General features: G+C 42.0%; 2 protein-coding genes across 2 annotated transcripts in view; both read right to left on the bottom strand.

Annotated features, from left to right (window-relative positions):
- Window positions 1-1490: 1490 nt before the first annotated feature.
- On the bottom strand, window positions 1491-2897 carry LOC114654095 (nuclear factor interleukin-3-regulated protein-like). The gene has a single exon (XM_028804514.1). The coding sequence runs from the start codon at window positions 2895-2897 to the stop codon at window positions 1491-1493; it is 1407 nt and encodes a 468-aa protein (XP_028660347.1).
- Window positions 2898-7864: 4967 nt separating this feature from the next.
- Window positions 7865-17288, bottom strand: part of ror2 (receptor tyrosine kinase-like orphan receptor 2) — a 245078-nt gene continuing 235654 nt past the window's right edge. The window contains 4 exon segments of the mRNA XM_028804876.2: window positions 7865-10245; window positions 13082-13192; window positions 13194-13282; window positions 15265-15510. Coding sequence (XP_028660709.1) covers window positions 8803-10245; window positions 13082-13192; window positions 13194-13282; window positions 15265-15510 — 1889 coding nt within the window. The 3' untranslated portion in view covers window positions 7865-8802.

Below are 17288 nucleotides of genomic sequence, written 5' to 3'. Positions count from 1 at the left end.
TAACTGACTGCTACAAATGTTTTCACTGATATGCACTCGATTAATTTTTACTTCATTTAGAGTATGACGTCTTAAAAGCCATCGCACTTTTTTTTTTACTTTGTAACAGTTGTAACTGCAAAATTAGGCAGTTTTGAAATATCTGGGCCCGATCTAAACGAGCCTGTATCGCTTATAAAAGTGTGTTTGTGTGCCTTCTGTGTGATCCCACCGGCACAGGCCCAGGTGCCCGTGACCCCAAAATTGGATTAGGCGGCTTTGGAAAAATGGATGGATATATTCCACATTCATATTTAATATAACAGTTGTAAACTGAAAAGCCTAGATTCAAATCACTCACGTTACTTTGTAACGTATTTTTGTCAAATCCGCGTAGCGCAGTAGTTAACACTTTGGACTTCAGACCCTAAGGTTGTGGGTTCAAATCCTGCCATTGATAATGTGTGACCCTGAACAAGTGAATTCACCTGCTCCAATTGGAAAAGCAAAAGAAATGGAACCATGGGTATCTCAGATGTAATAAGTCACATTCATTTGAAAAGGTCGTCGGCCAAACGATAATAAAATTGAGCGCAATCATGTCAGATCGTAAGCACATGGTTTGACAGTTTGACCTTAGATAAATTCATACGGTAAATAAAAATACTAATAATCTCACTTAGTCTTCCTTACCTGATACACACCGGTTACAAAAATAAATCACACGTCGCTGAAGCCCGTTTCACTTTAGATTACTATCTCCTCATCCAGCTCAGGGTTAATATCGCAACCTCTCCCGACTTCTAAGGGAGTGCACACTGGCCCACACCCACAGTCACTCCCAGTCCGCGGCTGCCAGTTAACCTGTTGTTCGTGGGGCTGCTTAGTGTTCCCGTTGTGCGCTTGAATGAGGATATCATTTACACACGCGCAGACTCCGCCAACAACTGCGCCACCCTGCCTCCCCGACCCAGAGTTACGTTTTTCACTTTACAATTCTGTTCAGCCAACTGTAAATGGGTGACATTTCTAATAATTATGCGTTCTTGATTAGTGCTTTGTCGATTCCTTACCTAGCAATGTATTGAAATATTAACGGACTTCGTTGTTATATACCTATTAAAATATTACTTTATTAATGCAGTGCCACCGTGCCGCCCCTGTCTCCATTAGTACTCACCGATGTCTACAGGGGCGTTATTGGAAAAGCATTGGTTACTTATTAATAGTAGTTATTGTCCAAGGCGAATTAGAACATTTGAGATACAGTTGGTTACATTCTTTTCAGTTGTGGCCCTGGCAGGTTAAGTGACTAGCTCGTGGTCAAACAGTAACAGATGCGGGGTTTGAACCCTTAACGCCGACTACTGCGCCACACTTTAGGCTTAAACTGAACAATCACGTGTACCTGTAAGGGGGAAGGACATGAAAAGTGTGGATATACAGGAGAGGATGCAACGTTGCGTTTATTGTGACTCGTTTATAATGCACTTATTCTTGTTAAGCCACATTTAAGCAGTCGTCCGCATTAGAAGTATTTGCTTGAGGCGCTCCACTTCAGCAGACAGCGACGCCAACTGGTCCCTCAAATGGTCGTTTGCACCCCAGTCATCCCTCTTCTTCGTTAGCGGACAGTCTCTTTTAGCGGAGTGAAAGTGAACGACCCCAGGAGTGCCCCTCTTATTGTGGCTCTGGTCTTCTTTCCTTTCCTCTTCTCTCCCTGCGACGTGTCTCCGATTGTAAAGCGCGTCCATTGACTCGACCTTCTGTGAAGCATCTTGCCGTTCCGATTCTTCCAAAAAGTCCAGAGCTCCTGGCCGATCGGCCGACCCCTGAGAAGCGGGCTCCTCTACATCTTGTTTACGAGAAAGCGCATCTAGACCCAGTCCTATTCCGTCTCCGTTGCTGCGAGGGGCTGTCACTTTCAATCGGAGTTTATGGGGCAATTTGTTCAGTTGAATTCCAGAGGACATCGTCTCATTGCGAGCTGGTTTGTGTGGCGATCTACAATAAGCAATGTCGTTCACTCCACTCAGATTCTCTGGCTCGTTGGAGTTCTCCAATTCCTTTGTCCGACTTGGAAGATTGCCGTCAGAACAAAAATTCACATCAAGGTTTACATTTAATGCATCAGTAGACAGACGTTCATAAGTAAACGGCTCGTTCCGAATCGCTTTTGGAAGCCCCGCAGGGTCGTTTTCGCGGCTCTGGTTCTGTCTGTAAGGCACGTAATCAGTCTCCGAAGGAGAGGGGCAATGTGGAGGCGCCCCGATAATGTCTAAAGACAACTGGCTCTGTGATGTGTCACAGAAATGTGCATCACTATAGCCCACAACGAAGGCGCCGTGTCCGGGAGCGAAAGCGTCTGAGGCGAGGACTTCGTGGTGCCTCCCATCTGTCGCAGGTAACTCTTGAGGGGCTGATGGCCGATCGGGGAAAGCGCACATCCCCGATCGATAGACTTCCTGGGCATTGTCATGCTCGTTGTTGCCCAGTCGGTATCGGACAGCGAAGAGAGCAGCTTTTAACTTCTCGTTTTCCCGCAGAAGTTCGACCGCCCGCGTCTCCAACAGCATTTCCTCCATCCTCCTGCGCTGCCTGGACCTGCGCGCTGCCTCGTTGTTTCTGCGTCTCTTTACCCAGTAGTTGCTGTCCTTCTGCTCCTCCGGGGTGAATTCTCTTTTCCTGCGCACTACAGAGTTTCCAGGCAAACACTCTGTTCGTTTGGCAGACGGGACTGGCAAACCAAGGAAGGAGCGAACGAAAAAGTTGTACGGCTCGCCGCAGGCCAAAGGGGATTCAGGGGGACAGTCGGGCTGAGTGGAGCAGGCAATCGCACCAGACATCTGACGAGTGCCACCCGGTGCAGTTGACGACGACGCCGGTCTCGTGCCTCCGTACAGGGAGCACACATCCATCACGCGTACATTCAGCGCTCTGTGCGCGAAATTACAGGGCTACTAGACACATGAGGGGCGCCGTTGCAGCTCTGGTCACGCCCCCGGTGGCTGGCCCCAAATCTCCTTTGTCATTGGTTAGCAGACCAGCAGGCTCATCATTTGTTATAGACAGATCATTAGGCGCTGTGGTGGCCTCTAGTGGTGGGTTTGGTACACATCAGGATTTCGTCCTCAACTTTATTAACTGAAAGGGTGAAAAGACATGTTGTGTCTCCATCCGTACACTCTTAAAATAAAGGTGCCACAGTGGTTCTTAAGAGTCATAGGGAACCCATTTTTGGTTCTCAAAAATATCACGCACGTGAAAGTTATAGAAAATACCTTTATTTATTTAAATCTGTAACGGGCTCCATAAAGAACCTTGAATAGATAACCGAAATCCCAATGGCTTCAAGATTTTAAAAGGACTCTTCATTTTCCCATGTTTTCTTGTTAGTCAGTATCCTTCTAAACACTAAAGATTTCTGCTTTCTCCACATAATAGGAACCTTCTCAACGCCCGAAGAACCAACTTCATGTACAAAAAAAACCCTCCCAGATTTAAATAGTTCTTTGTCCAGCAAAGGTTCTACAAGCAGCCACACAGCCCAATAAAGTGCCATTTTAGAACCTTTATTCTTAAGAGAGAGTCATTCCAACTCTGAGCGCTTGAGGGGATCATCTCTCACAGTCAGCCTTTAACTCAGCAGTCTGCTGGAGCAGCCTGTTCAAGAAGCAGAGGAAGAGGATCACCTCAGCTCAAAGCCATGAGTGCTGCCTTGTGCCACTGTTAACATCAGAGATGGAGTCAGACATACAGTATACATATGGAACAAAGCGGACTGCTAAGGAGCTCTTGACGGAGATTATGCCTCGGTGCCATAACTTATCTAGATGTGGAGCTGGCAAAGACACATCATAGCTACAGATTCACTAAGCACCGCTTGCAGGGAGAGACTCTGTGAAAATGACTGACTTGGATTGCCAAAAATGACCCATCAATATGAGGCAGAGGAAAGCAAAGTGATCCAGCCCTGATATGATAGCGATACATTCACATTTGAGACCATTTCTACTCCATGGTCATCAGGAAAATGTAAAAGCTACCCAAGCCTTTCATAATGGTGCCAGGGCAACAGTGAGACTCTGCCAGTACCTTAGAGAATAGTAGGAAGCAAATGCAGGACACCTTTGCCTTTCCCTATCTATCTATCTATCTATCTATCTATCTATCTATCTATCTATCTATCTATCTATCTATCTATCTATCTATCTATCTATCTATCTATCTTATATAGTGCCTTTCATATCTATCTATCTATCTATCTATCTATCTATCTATCTATCTATCTATCTATCTATCTATCTATCTTCTGACAATACCCTAAGGTTTTTTGATTGATTACACTTCATCCAATAATCTTGGGGTGGCACAGCCATGCACCTTCTCAAAAATCCCTGGTTCAAATCCTGGCCTAGTTATTATTGTCTACGTGAAGTCTGCATGTTCTCTCTGTGCTGTTGTTTTCTCTAGGACCTCAGTTTTCCTCCTCTGAGATCCCAAAAGTGTGCGTTAGGTTGATTTTCAACACTAATTTAGACATGAATATATGCAAGTGTGCTCTGTAATTGAATGATGTCCCTTCCTGCCTTGATGTAATGCTGCCAGATAAGTTTCAACCTCCCTAAGTGTAAACTGAAGTAGGTGGCTACAACAATAGATGGATCCAGCTGTCTGCAAGGTAAACATCAACTCCACTTGTAACTGTAGAACAAGGTGGCCAGGCCTGGCCCTGAACCTTTTCATTGTCACCATCATCTGTGCTTCTAAGTTGAACTTCTTGATGACTCCTTGTTACCTCATCACTTTTTTCTATCTAATCACAGTTGATGTGAAATGTGAAAATAGGCAGCAATGAATACTGCTGTTTGTTAATCCACAAAAGTACAATTCTTTTCCCAGGTGATTTTAGTTTAATGCTTTTTTTTGTTATACAAAATTAGTTACTGGTGAGCATGGAAATGGATGACCTGCTCCTCATCTGATCACACTGTTAACTATTTCTACATTAAATCTTTTATTCAAGCAAGCCAGTCATGGAGGCAGAATTAATTTCTGTACATACAGCTCTTTAAAAAAATCCTCATTTTCTATTAAGCTTTAAAAAGAAACAGAAATGATCAGCTGCCTACCTTCTCCAATACGAGGTCTCGATTATAACGGGTGACTGGTATAAGAATAAAGCTTCCTGCTTGACAAAGGTGATCATAAAAGAAAGGGATGATTTGGGAATTCATTAGTAGGAGTCCATCCTGAAGCCTCCTGAAACTGCAGTCTGCTGTGAGTTCTAATGCAAATAGAGTCACATGTGAGCATTTCTTTTTATTTAATTAGAGGAAAATCTCCTGAAAAGTGTTAATCATGCTGTTTTTTGCCATGTGATTTGCTCCAATCGTAAGCACTCAGCAGGCCCATCGCTTCCTAACGTGTAGTTGATGTTTCTTTGCCTTGTGATGACAGTCTGCTTGTCCAGGCATTCATCTCTTTTTGACTTTTCAGAATCCCCTTTAGGGATATCTGCATAAAAAAAGCATCCGTATAATATTTTTGGTTGTGATATTTCCTCTATAAACTTAATTTATTTGGATGTTAAAGTTATGAATGTTTTTGTTGGTTATTGTATAAGCAAATGCGTTATTTTGCTCCTGAAGAGCCTTAAATTTTACACTGCACACTTTTCCTCTTTCACATGAGTAATGAAAGCAGCCTGTGAACGTTTATTTTTAATAGACAGGAGATATTTCATAGCATTTGTTACAAAATGCTCCTTCCACACTTAAGTTCATTATCTCCGGTCATTTTTGTTTTCTCAGCATTACAGACAAGAAAGAGCTTAACATGAATCATGCAATCCACATGCACTGTCACAGAAAAACAAAACATTTAGACGACACTAGAAACATGACAGCTCATCTCAGTCGTGTGTTACACCTGAGTTGTCTCGAAAGCTTGCATATTGTAATCTTTTTATTTAGCCAATAAAAGGTGTCATTTTGCTTGACTTCTCACTATGTTCATAATGGCTAACACGGTACAACACCCTAGTACCTCTCAGTCTGAAATAGGAAAGTATCAAAATATCTGAATTGTATTTCTATAAGGGTAAATCAAAAAGTAAAAGCAATTTGAACATTAACACAGTAGCCGCAACAGATAGAAGATGACACAATAAAATACGTCCACAATGGCTTATGGGTAGTTTGAACACGCGTAGTACAGCACAGCACCCCGCCATTAATCTCGCTGAAGCCAAGGTAAAATGAACACAGATGCTCTGCTGCGGGATTGCACCCTATTGTTCAACAACATGGCGTAGTGAGATGACTTTGGGCAAACGTATGTGTTGTATTGTGTCACCTTCTGTCCATTGCGTTTACCATACAATTTTCAAATTGTCTTTACTTTTTGATTTACCATCGTAATTCAATATTATATATACATATATTTACATAATCATGTTAAAGGTTTCTCTTATTAGGAAAAAAAGGTTGAATGTATTTTTGCCTGTAGGACTGTAAGTTCAACTTGTATTGAGTTCATTATCCAAAGATCTTGACTAGACATTGTTCTCCTCTCTTGCTTAATGAATCTTAGCCTGAAGAGGTCTATTCATTTTTTACATTTAAGATGTCTCGCGTAAAGGTTTTCCAGTGCTGTATCTGTCCTGGTGTCTATATAAACACAGGGAACTCCAGTTTCTGTATTACATCTTGCCTGAAGAAGGGGCCTGAGTTGCCTCGAAAGCTTGCATATTGTAATCTTTTTAGTTAGCCAATAAAAGGTGTCATTTTGCTTGGCTTTTCTCTACAAAGAAAAGAAGGAATAGTAAATTGCAATAAATTACAGAACTGAACTTCACTATTCACTATACTGCAAAATGTAAAAAAAAAATATTACCATGTGGTGCCCAATACATGACGGTAAGTGTACCGTGGTGTTCTCGGCCTTTCCAATCCCTAGTCTGAAATGCTCTTTGCAACCTTTTCAGTTTCACAATCACAAATGAGTCTGTGGCTGCGTTCAGTGCCCCCTTTTCTTTTATTCATTCCCTGCTACAGTGCGGTGCCGACTTGGAATAAGGCAAGAAAAGTGTATTCACGCATGTTAAGACCAAGCTAAAACCACAATAATCCTCAAAACAGACAATTTAGGAATATAGAAGGAGTCTGGAAAAAAAACTGAAGTGGACACTGTGAGAGTTTAAAAATGACACACACATACACACACACACACACACATATAATAATAATAATAATAATATCTGGCTGTAGCCACTGCAAGGTGTGGAGATCCACGCTGGACTTAAAACATATGACACTCGTGATACGATACGCCGTTACACTATGGTTTGTACTGGAGTTGTGGGAGGGTGAACTGCCTCAAAGTGACATACATGAGCAGTTGTGGAGGTCACATGTTTCTTGTCCAACAAGGTGCTCCACACCTTACAGTGGCTCCAGCCAGGCCTTTCTCCACACATGTGACCACCACCCTGGAGCTCTAACAGCTCTGCTTCCAGTGTTTTTCTCCAGTGTTCTTAGAAGCCCTGCTCCTTCTGCTACTCTCTGTATCTCTCTGTTTAAGAACAACATTTTTTGACTGTTCAGAGCTACAGTGCTTGTGTCCATGATGGACTGCTGGAGTAGGCACGAACAGATTCTTCTTCTCACAGTAATTAATTTGAAGGCGAGATTTAAAGGAAACTGCGGTGGGCTGGCGCCCTGCCCGGGGTCTGTTTCCTGCTTTGCACCCTGTGTTGGCTGGGATTGGCTCCAGCAGACCCCCGTGACCCTGTAGTTGGGATATAGCGGGTTGGGTAATGGATGGATGGATGGATTTAAAGGAAATGTGCATGCACTGGAATCACTGCACATGACGTGGAATGTTAATAACGCTTTTCTTTATTGGATACTCCACTCGTGGATGTAAACAACATATGTGGCTAAGCGGTGTGCTCCTTACAAATACACCATTTTTTTTTTTTGTGAGGCTTACAAAAATCATAATTGAAATCAAAGAAATTGTTTGCCAACAGTAACAGAAAAGTAATAATCACTTAACCATGAACAAACTTCACCCACGTGGATTAAGTAAAACATTTAAATTATAATAAAAAAGCAACTTCAAAATGAAAGCTATTTTGAAACCGTAAAACACATAAATTACAAGTCTGTACAGGGTTTTCCAATAAAAAGGAAGCAAAATTAAAAACATGTACAAATTGCCTCTTTTGAAAGAAAAAAAAAAACAACAAACACTGTAATACAAAGACTTGTTGCCACTAACTGGTACCCTTGTCTCAGATATCTCCAGCACCCACGGTCTTGTTAGATTCCTGCTGTTTGACGTTGAATATTTTTTCTTTAATGCAAAAACATTTCTCTTCATTGAACACTGGCCCCATTTTTCATGACACACTTATAAGAGTTCAGAATAAATTCTGACAAAAATGTACCGTTGAGTTCTCTTCAGCTTTCCTCAGTTATATAAAAATGTCTGTTCATATATGGACTGTTAAGGCACGTGTGTTGTAAGAAGCTCAGTTCATCTGGAGCTCCAATACTTCCCCCTCAAGATACGGCCAACTTTGACATACCCCCAATATACTGCCTCACGTTGCACAGCAACAGTAAAGAGAGTCTGGCTGAACATCTCTGCAATACTCAGTAACAATCTGATAACTCAAATGCTCCCCGGGCACCTTTTTGGGTTTCAGCTGGGCTTTAAGAGGAGTTCCTACCCAGTTCTTTTGGAATTTTCAAATAAAATCATTCCCTTCAGATAAAGTACTTGAGAGCCTTGCCGAAGAGAACCTGCCACTGGTTATGCTTCTGAACGTGTCTCGGCTTCCTCCAGGTGTGGAATGTCGCTGTCTCCCAATAACTCTGTCTCTGGGACGGAAACGTCTTCATCCTGCATGGAAGTAGGGGTTGTTTCGGAGTTCACACATTGCTTTTCTTCAGAGGCTTTTAGATCTTCTGTAAGTAAAGCTGCCCGTTCGGTCATGGAAGCATTTGAAGGAGCGGTTGTGACATAACCTGTGCTGGTGGAGCCACTTCCACTGTGATGAGACCCAGCTTTTGGGATCATCTGAGGGTGCACTTGCTGTGGAGGGATCTGCATGGGAATCTGCATGGGGTAGAAATTCTGTAGGTAGGCACCATAGGCTGGCATTGGCTGGTAGCCATTAACTGGAATATAGAGCTGTGGTGGTGGGACCATTGGTCGAATCTGGCCCTTCATGGGAATGAACTGGGGTGGTGAAAATGCTTGGGCTTTCTGCTTTGGCCCGACGTATCGTGCTGTGCTGACATTGCTGACCGGACTTGTGCTGAGAGAGCTGGTCTGAGTGGTGTTGCTGGCCCCAGAGGTTTGAGCAGAGCTGTTATAGTTGGAGAGGCTTTCCCATGTCCTTAGTCGAGTATGAATATCTTTAAATCTGGGTCTTCTAGTTGGGAACTCATTCCAGCACTCCAACATCAGGGTATAAATCCAGGCAGGGCAGTCATCAGGGCATGCCAGCACCTGTCGGTTCCTGACCATCTCAATGACATCTTGATTGGAGTAACCACAATAGGGCTGCAAGCCATAGCTAAAGATCTCCCACAAGACAACTCCAAAAGACCAAATATCTGAATCCACAGAGAATTTGCCATACAATATTGCCTCTGGAGACATCCAGCGAATTGGAAAAGGGTTATTCCCCATTAATTTGTAGTAATCTGCTGAGTAAACATCCCGGAACATGCCTAGTTCCAAGATCTTCACGTTCAGTTTATCATAGACTAAAATGTTTCTGGTTGCCAGATCTTTATGAACAACATGGTGACTGGACAAGTATTCCATGCCTGCAGCAATCTGGGTGATGATGTGAAGAAAGTCTGATGGCTCCAGTGTAGACCTGACTGTTTTGTCATCATCGGTGCTACCAACATCAGAGTGAGGAGACCTCATGACCAAGAATTCATGCAGGTCACCGTGAGATGAGTAACTAAAGACCATACTCATGGGCTGGTCCTTGGTGACCAGTCCCAGCAGGCAGACGACAAAAGGATGTTGCAGACGAGACCTCATGAGAGCTTCATGCTTGAATTCTTCCCGTAGTGTCATGTCAGCTTTGTCTTTGATTGTCTTGATGGCAACAACATGAGCTTGCTCCCCAGGGGCAGTGCCATACATATGTCCTTTGTATACTTTTCCAAAGCGGTCTTCTCCAAGCTCCTCCAAAAAATGCAAAGCACTAGGGTTGAGCTCTTTCAGTTTTGCCTTGTAAACAAACAGAAACAGAATTTAGGCTTAGAATGGCAGACAAGTACAAGAGCATCCATCTGGAGTTACTCTATTCTAAAATGAAACATGCAAATAGCAGTGACACAAATATCAATGCCCAAGCCAGACCCCAGTCAACATGTCTGATTAGAGCGCTGTGTAGAAAGTAAGCCAGCTTCCTGAAAGTCTGGAACCTTACAAAATATGTGAATATTTGACAATCACATAATCACTTCAATGTAATCAACATGTTAGAGTGACCTAAACCAGCACATAACCCTGAAATGTGGCACTTTGCAAATATGCAACAGAGGAAAGTGGATTTACAGTTTCCTGGCGTAAAAAATACCTTAATCATACCCTTATCAAATTTCAAGTTGCATCGGGTCCCTGAAAGCTCAGCTTTCCATTAAGAGGAGAACTGTGGTCTGTTTTGGTCTTCAGCATACAGGTGTGAGATAACCCATCTTGTCAAGATAGAAGTCTTGAGCCTTGGAGCTCTTGAAGAAAGGCTGCTGATGCTGTTTAACTTACGTATATGGATGACCAACAAAAAAGTGCTGTGGTTGGGTAGTTAAGAAGATACTGTTGCTATGGTTTTTTTTAAACCAATAATTGAAATTCATTTTTATCTACAAATATAACTGTTTTACTTAAAATTCAATCCCAAAACGAAATAAAGCGAGCCTGCTTGAAGATAAGCACTCACCGTCACACATATATACAGTATATACACTACCAGTTTTATGGAAATGCACACAGTTTACTGTCTTAATGTTTCATGAAATCAAGGCATAGAACAAATAATGGCAAATAAAAAAACCTAAGCCAATGAATCATTAAGTGCACAAAATTTTATTCAGATTTTTGATTCATCAAAGCAGCCCCCTTTTGCTGATATACAGTAACAGCCAAACTGAGGTAACCCTTTTGATTCAGAATGCCTGTCACTTTGTGCAAGTCACCAACTCTGAACTCCAGACCATCACACTTCCTCCTCCATGTTTGACAATTGGTGTTGCACACTGAGGAACCATCACATCACCAACTCAACAGTGTACAAACACCCTGCGTGATGAACTGAAGATTTCAAATTCTGATTCATAAGCCCCTAAGACTTTCTCCCAGTCTGCAGTAGTCCACAGCCAGTGTTTCAAGGCCCTGATTTGTATTTTAAGGTATGGCTTTCTTACTGCCACTCGCCCTGTCAAACCTGCAGCACAAAGTCTCCTCTTCACAGTAGAAACTGAGACTTGCTTTTTACCACCTGCACTGTTAAGTTGTGCTTGAAGCTGTTGTGCTGTGAGGCGCCTGTGATCACACCAGCTGGTGACCCTCAGAAACTTGTCTCCTGATTGGCTTGTGGCTTTGGGTCTGCCAGATCTCGTCCTATCAGAGTTTGTTCCAGTTTCCTGTTACCTTTGGATTGTGTAGGACACCAGTATACTCACTGACGCTGTGATTTTTTTTGCAGTTTCTCAACATGAAAGGCCTACACTTCTAAAGGTAACAATGTTGTCTCATTTCATTTGTTAACTGCAATTTTCTTGCCACTATCACTGGACTTTACAACTTTCTACAGTGTAATATTGTCCAAAGTAGTACGATTCCTCAGAGAGTGTAGTAACACAGTGCGTTCCAACTCTGCTTTAAGACAGATAAAGGGGGTTTAATTAATCAACAGGAGTTGGGATACCAGTGCAAAGTGCTTGCTGGTTGTAACCTATTAGCTGTTCCCCGAAGAAGGCCCATTTGCAATATTCTGATACTTCCTTTTTTTCAGTTTAAATGTATGACAGTTTACTGCTTACCTTTTCACCATTTTAGATCAGTTCATTGCATATCAGCTGATTAAATTTGAAGAAAAACTGGCAAACTGAGGTGTTCTAAAACCTTTTGACTGTAGTATACATACACATATATAAAGAAAATGAAACACAATGTAATTTTATATCCTAGGGGAACGTCTACTTCCCAAAGTATAATAACTTACTAGATACAGTGTAATAATAGGGAAACTAAAACAGTAGATTATTGAATTTTATTTTTTTTTCACCTTGTATAGAGTTAACGGTCTCTACGGTAGTGCTAATATTTGTTGTACACCATCCGTTGAAATGCATTTTTATTAGTATATGCATAATGGGTGACTAATTTCTTCAGCAAATCCAGCTCTTTTTCTTTTGGGACACTATGGCAAAGTCCTTTAGGTGATTGTTCTCACAATTTCCACTCCCAACATTTCAGTGGCTGTCTTCCACTGAACCTCTTGACAGTATGGCATCCAATTTAAAATATTTGTGAAAATACTGCATATACAGGAAAGTAAGACTGCTTTATTAGAAAAGTTAGAGAGTACATTCAGTCTCTCTTGGCTAAGATTTCCTCTTGAAAGGAAGTTCATTTTGCAAAAAAAAGTTGCATCAAATTAGAATTTGTTTATGTGTGGATATTTGCAGGAATGTTAAAAATTGAGGCTGACTTTTATCATTAGGACATTAAAAGCCAGCAGCCCATGGATATTTTACAGGTTTGAGACCACTGATCTGGACTACGCTGTGCTCTGATCTGTGGACTCACAATCCAGTGAATATGGACAGACATTGCCAAAGTCTTTCACATTTGTGGGTTCATTTCACCAATGACAGTCAAGCCATCTAAATGAACCCACCTACTGATGAGATTTAACAGAACTGACTTTCCAGTGAAACAAGCTGTTTGAAGGTATGCTTCATTATCAGGCCATATGTACTACTTAAGTGAGTTAGCTCCTGAATACTTCTCTAGTGCTAGGTACAGCAAAAAATATTTTCGTAGACAGAAAATACACTACCTGGTGTTTATGTTGGTTGATGAGAGGTAATTCCATATCTTGGCTGGGGGAGGCCACAAGTTGACGTCTTGGAGGTGTGCAAGCTTTCCGCTTATTGCGACACATACAAAAAAAGGAACAGCAGGCAAGCAGTCACTAGAGGAATTGCAATGCTTGGAGTTAGGATGTAAAGAATCTCCATTTTACTGTTTTCACGAGGATCTGAAAGATAACAAAAAGCATGAATTGCCATGGCTTTAAAAGCATAATAATTCATACTGTATAAATCCAAAGGTGTGCTATTGTGTGGGCCTTTCTATTACATGGGTGTGGGGGCTGGAGCTTAGCCAGGTATCAACAGGTTGCCATTTTATTATAAGACACACTTGAAAGATGAATGAAAACTAAACTAACATATATTTTTCAAAAGAAAGAGGAAACAGAAATTCCTGAATGAAAGCACAGATCAACTACATAATAACTGGGTCAAGAATTGAACTTTAGTCCCTGAAGCTATGAGGCAGCAGCAGTAACCATGGTGTCAGTTAGGAGAAAGCATTTCAAGGTATTCTTTTACATGTAAACGCTTTAATAGAATGAATCCACAATACAATTGTGCCTATAAGTTTGAAAATGTTATTGACAGTTTCACATTACTACAGAATACGACCCAGGTCTTATAAGTAGGTGAGGCAGGCGGGCTGGTGGCTTCACTTATAACTTTAAAAGCGCCTGTTGCACTCTCTGTATTCACACTTTCACTCCTCTTGTCAACGGCTGTAGCTCCATATAAACAAGCCTGTGTCCCCACCTACTGGAAGTTAAATGTACTGCAATGTGAACAAGTGCAGAATATCCAGTTGTTCTTTAATATTGAACAATGTGAATTAAAGTTAAGGATATACAGTACAGAGAGATGCATATCGGAAGATCTAAAAAAGGAAGAAGCTAAGGAGAAAAGCTAACAATCAGCCATGATCTTTCCCTTTAAATAAAGTCTAAACTTCAAAAAGCCAAACTTAAGCTTTTTTTTTTAAAAGAGATTTCAGTTAACTAACAAGTTAGGTGCAAATACAGCGCACAGTAATATTTATCTCTTGTAAGGCATTCTGAAAGGCTATAATACACATACATTGTCATGCAAAAGTATTCAGACCTTTGACCGATCCATTGGTACAAAATACAAAATTCCACACTAAAGTTTTGTTCTCTGTGATATTTTGAATTTCATAACACTAAAAAACTTTTGAGTTTCAATGTGACATTTTTTTATGACTGAAAAAAATCATAAGAAAAAAGGAAATATGCTGTTTAGCTTAGGTGTTCAAGCTCTGTGTCAAGGGTTCCAATAATTTTGCAAGGCACCGCAGAGACTATACTGTATATATAAAATACATGTAGATATTTGCAATAGTGCACCCAGTACTCAAGTCACTGTATAGAATGCTGAAATGGTGTTATACATACAGTGCCTACAAAAAGTGCTCACCCCCTGGAAGTTTTCACAACATTGAATCACAGTGGATTTATTTGGTGTTTTATCACATCGATTAACAGGAAAGGACTTTTTAAGTCCTTTTTTTAAGTCCAGATCTCTGCAAAGTGGTCTAAATTAATGACAAATATAACATAATTGAACTCATAAGTATTCCCCCCCTTTTAATATCCATCCTTCCATTATCCAACCTGCTATATCCCCGCTACAGGGTCACGGGGGTCTTCTGGAGCCAATCCCAGCCAGCACAAGGCAGGAAACAAACCCCGGGCAGGGTGCCAGCCCACCGCAGGGCACACACCAAGCACACACTAGGGACATTTTAGGATCACCAATGCACCTAACCTGCACGTCTTTGGACTGTGGGAGGAAACCCACGCAGACACGGGGAGAACATGCAAACTCCACGCAAGGGAAGACCTGGGAAGCAAACCCAGGTCTCCTAACTGCGAGGCAGCAGCGCTACCACTGCGCCACCGTGCCGCCCCCCTTTTAATATGACACCCCCAAATCATCACTGGAGTAGCTAATTGGTTTTATAAGTCGCATAATTAATTCAATGTAGATCTCCTGTCAAGGGGTTTCAGTTGATTGTAAATCTACTGTAATTTAATTATGTACAACAATAAAATGTGAAAACTTCCACAAGGGTGAGTATTTTTATAGGCACTGTACAAAAAATGTACAAAGCCTTCTGCTGGGTACTTACTGCAGGCAGGAATGTCACAAAGCTCCACTCGCACATTTTCATTTTGTGTGAAGCACCAGGGCGCCTCCATCTGTCCACCAGGGTTGCGACAATAGTTGTGCCCTCCACCGAGCTCTGGGAACTCCAGGTTGGTGAAGTGATGGCTGTGGGGAAACTGTGCACTCCAGCGCTGGCACTTGTAGCCGGATTTAGTGAAGCTGACTGTGCCTCGGTAATCCGCTCCACTGGCATTGTAGCATTTGTGATCTGTGGGAGGATCTTTCACAAAGACATTTAGTTAGAGGAGCTGGGGGTGAAGTATGTGTAGCTCACTTAGCGAGTGTTTCCACAGATTTCACACAAGGTTATACCTTTCTGCTGTGTCACAGTTCTATTGCATTCTATCACTTATGCTGATTATTCTATGAAAAAAAGATGGAGTTGGACTGAAAAGCAAAACACTTCTTCTGCAGTGGTGTCAGGTTGTTACAAACATACTAAGAGCCTGTGTGAAACCAGAACTAGTAACTTCCGAGTCTAAGAAACAGTGATCTAGCAATTATTGCATAAATATCAGTGGAATGTCTATTTATTTGGAAGACTGCACTACTTGAAACAAGGCAAAAGTCAACAATTTGGAAAAGGAAGTGTTCAAAGACACTGAGTCTGATCAAATTAGTAGAACAAATAAAATACTTTATGTCCAACAAAGCAAAAAAAAAAACAGAACCTTTAACCGTTTTCATGAACCAAACAATAATGAGATGCAAAGTGAGCCAACAGCTACTGTATCTTGATCCCATTTGAACCTGTGTGTCCATCTTATAATATCATTTTCAATAAAATAACATAAATGGAAAAAAGGAAGGTTTGAGAAATGTTGATCTGTCTTGATCCACAGCTGTTCTTTGAAAAATACAAATCAACAGTTTTGAAAATGTCTGATGTGGCAGAATGAGAGTACCAACAAGCCATGGAATTAAATAATATTAACAGCAAGAACCGTCTTCTAATTAAGACAGTGGTTGTAATGAAAATGGAGATTCCCCAGGAATTGAGTTTCAGACTGTTAAGTTAGCTGGTCATCTTTTGGCAGTTGATACAACTTCTTACTGTTTGGTTGTTGGTTCTAAATCTACAAAAGCAAGTCAGTTAAAATTAAGAAAAAAGAACTGTGTTTCAATAGAAGCAGTAATTGGTCACAAATGAAGAAAGTGGCTGGAACAAAACCTGCAGCCACTGTGGCACTCCAAAATCTGAGACTGACACCTCTCCTAACTGAGGGCAGCATGAAAACACAAAACTTAGGTGGACTGTTCTTCTCCATTCACCTTACAGCCCCATTCTTAATCGTCTTTGGAGCCCTCAAACATGTGTGGCAGACGGCCGGGTCCCATGCCCGGCTGGGGTGCCCCTTCACTATATATTCAGGGGGACTAGCCCTGGATGGTGCAATACCTCCCCTTGGACACTGGATGGCCGCCTCCCCGGGCTGGAGCGGTGCCTCAGCCTCCCGCAGGGCTCCATGGGAGATGGAGTTCTCCACAGCCCTGTTGGGGTCTGGGGTGGCTGCCAGGGGGAGCTGCATGAGCTCCTGAGCCCAACTGGATGAATCTTCAGCCCCACCCGGGAGTGCAACCGGAAACAGGTGGTCAAACACCTGGAGCACTTCCAGGTGGGTCATAAAAGGAGCCAGCAACCACCACTCAACGGGCAGAGTCGAGAGGAGGAGGACAAAGCTTGTGGAGGGGTGGTAGTAGAAGAGAGGAGTGTGGTGATTTACGTTTGTGTGTTGTTTGTGACTGTGTTGTGCCTGTGGGGATTACAGGGAAGACGTGCCCCACAGGTGAAGAGAAATACAAAGTCTTTTGATTTTATACGTGCCCCCTGTGTCGGGTCGGGCGATTATATAGCGCCTTGTTACACATGTTATCCATGGGTAAAGGTATGGGAGTAGTGACAAAGTCACTGCCTAAGTGGCCGTGAGTGTAGAATTCAGACAACTACAACAAAGGGTTGATCACTCTTGTTTCTCGCTGGCATAA

This window comes from Erpetoichthys calabaricus, chromosome 7 (assembly GCF_900747795.2).
Source record: "Erpetoichthys calabaricus chromosome 7, fErpCal1.3, whole genome shotgun sequence".
Lineage (NCBI taxonomy): Eukaryota > Metazoa > Chordata > Cladistia > Polypteriformes > Polypteridae > Erpetoichthys > Erpetoichthys calabaricus.
The sequence above is the reverse complement of the archived record's forward strand: the minus strand, read 5'-3'. Positions and strand labels throughout refer to the sequence as shown.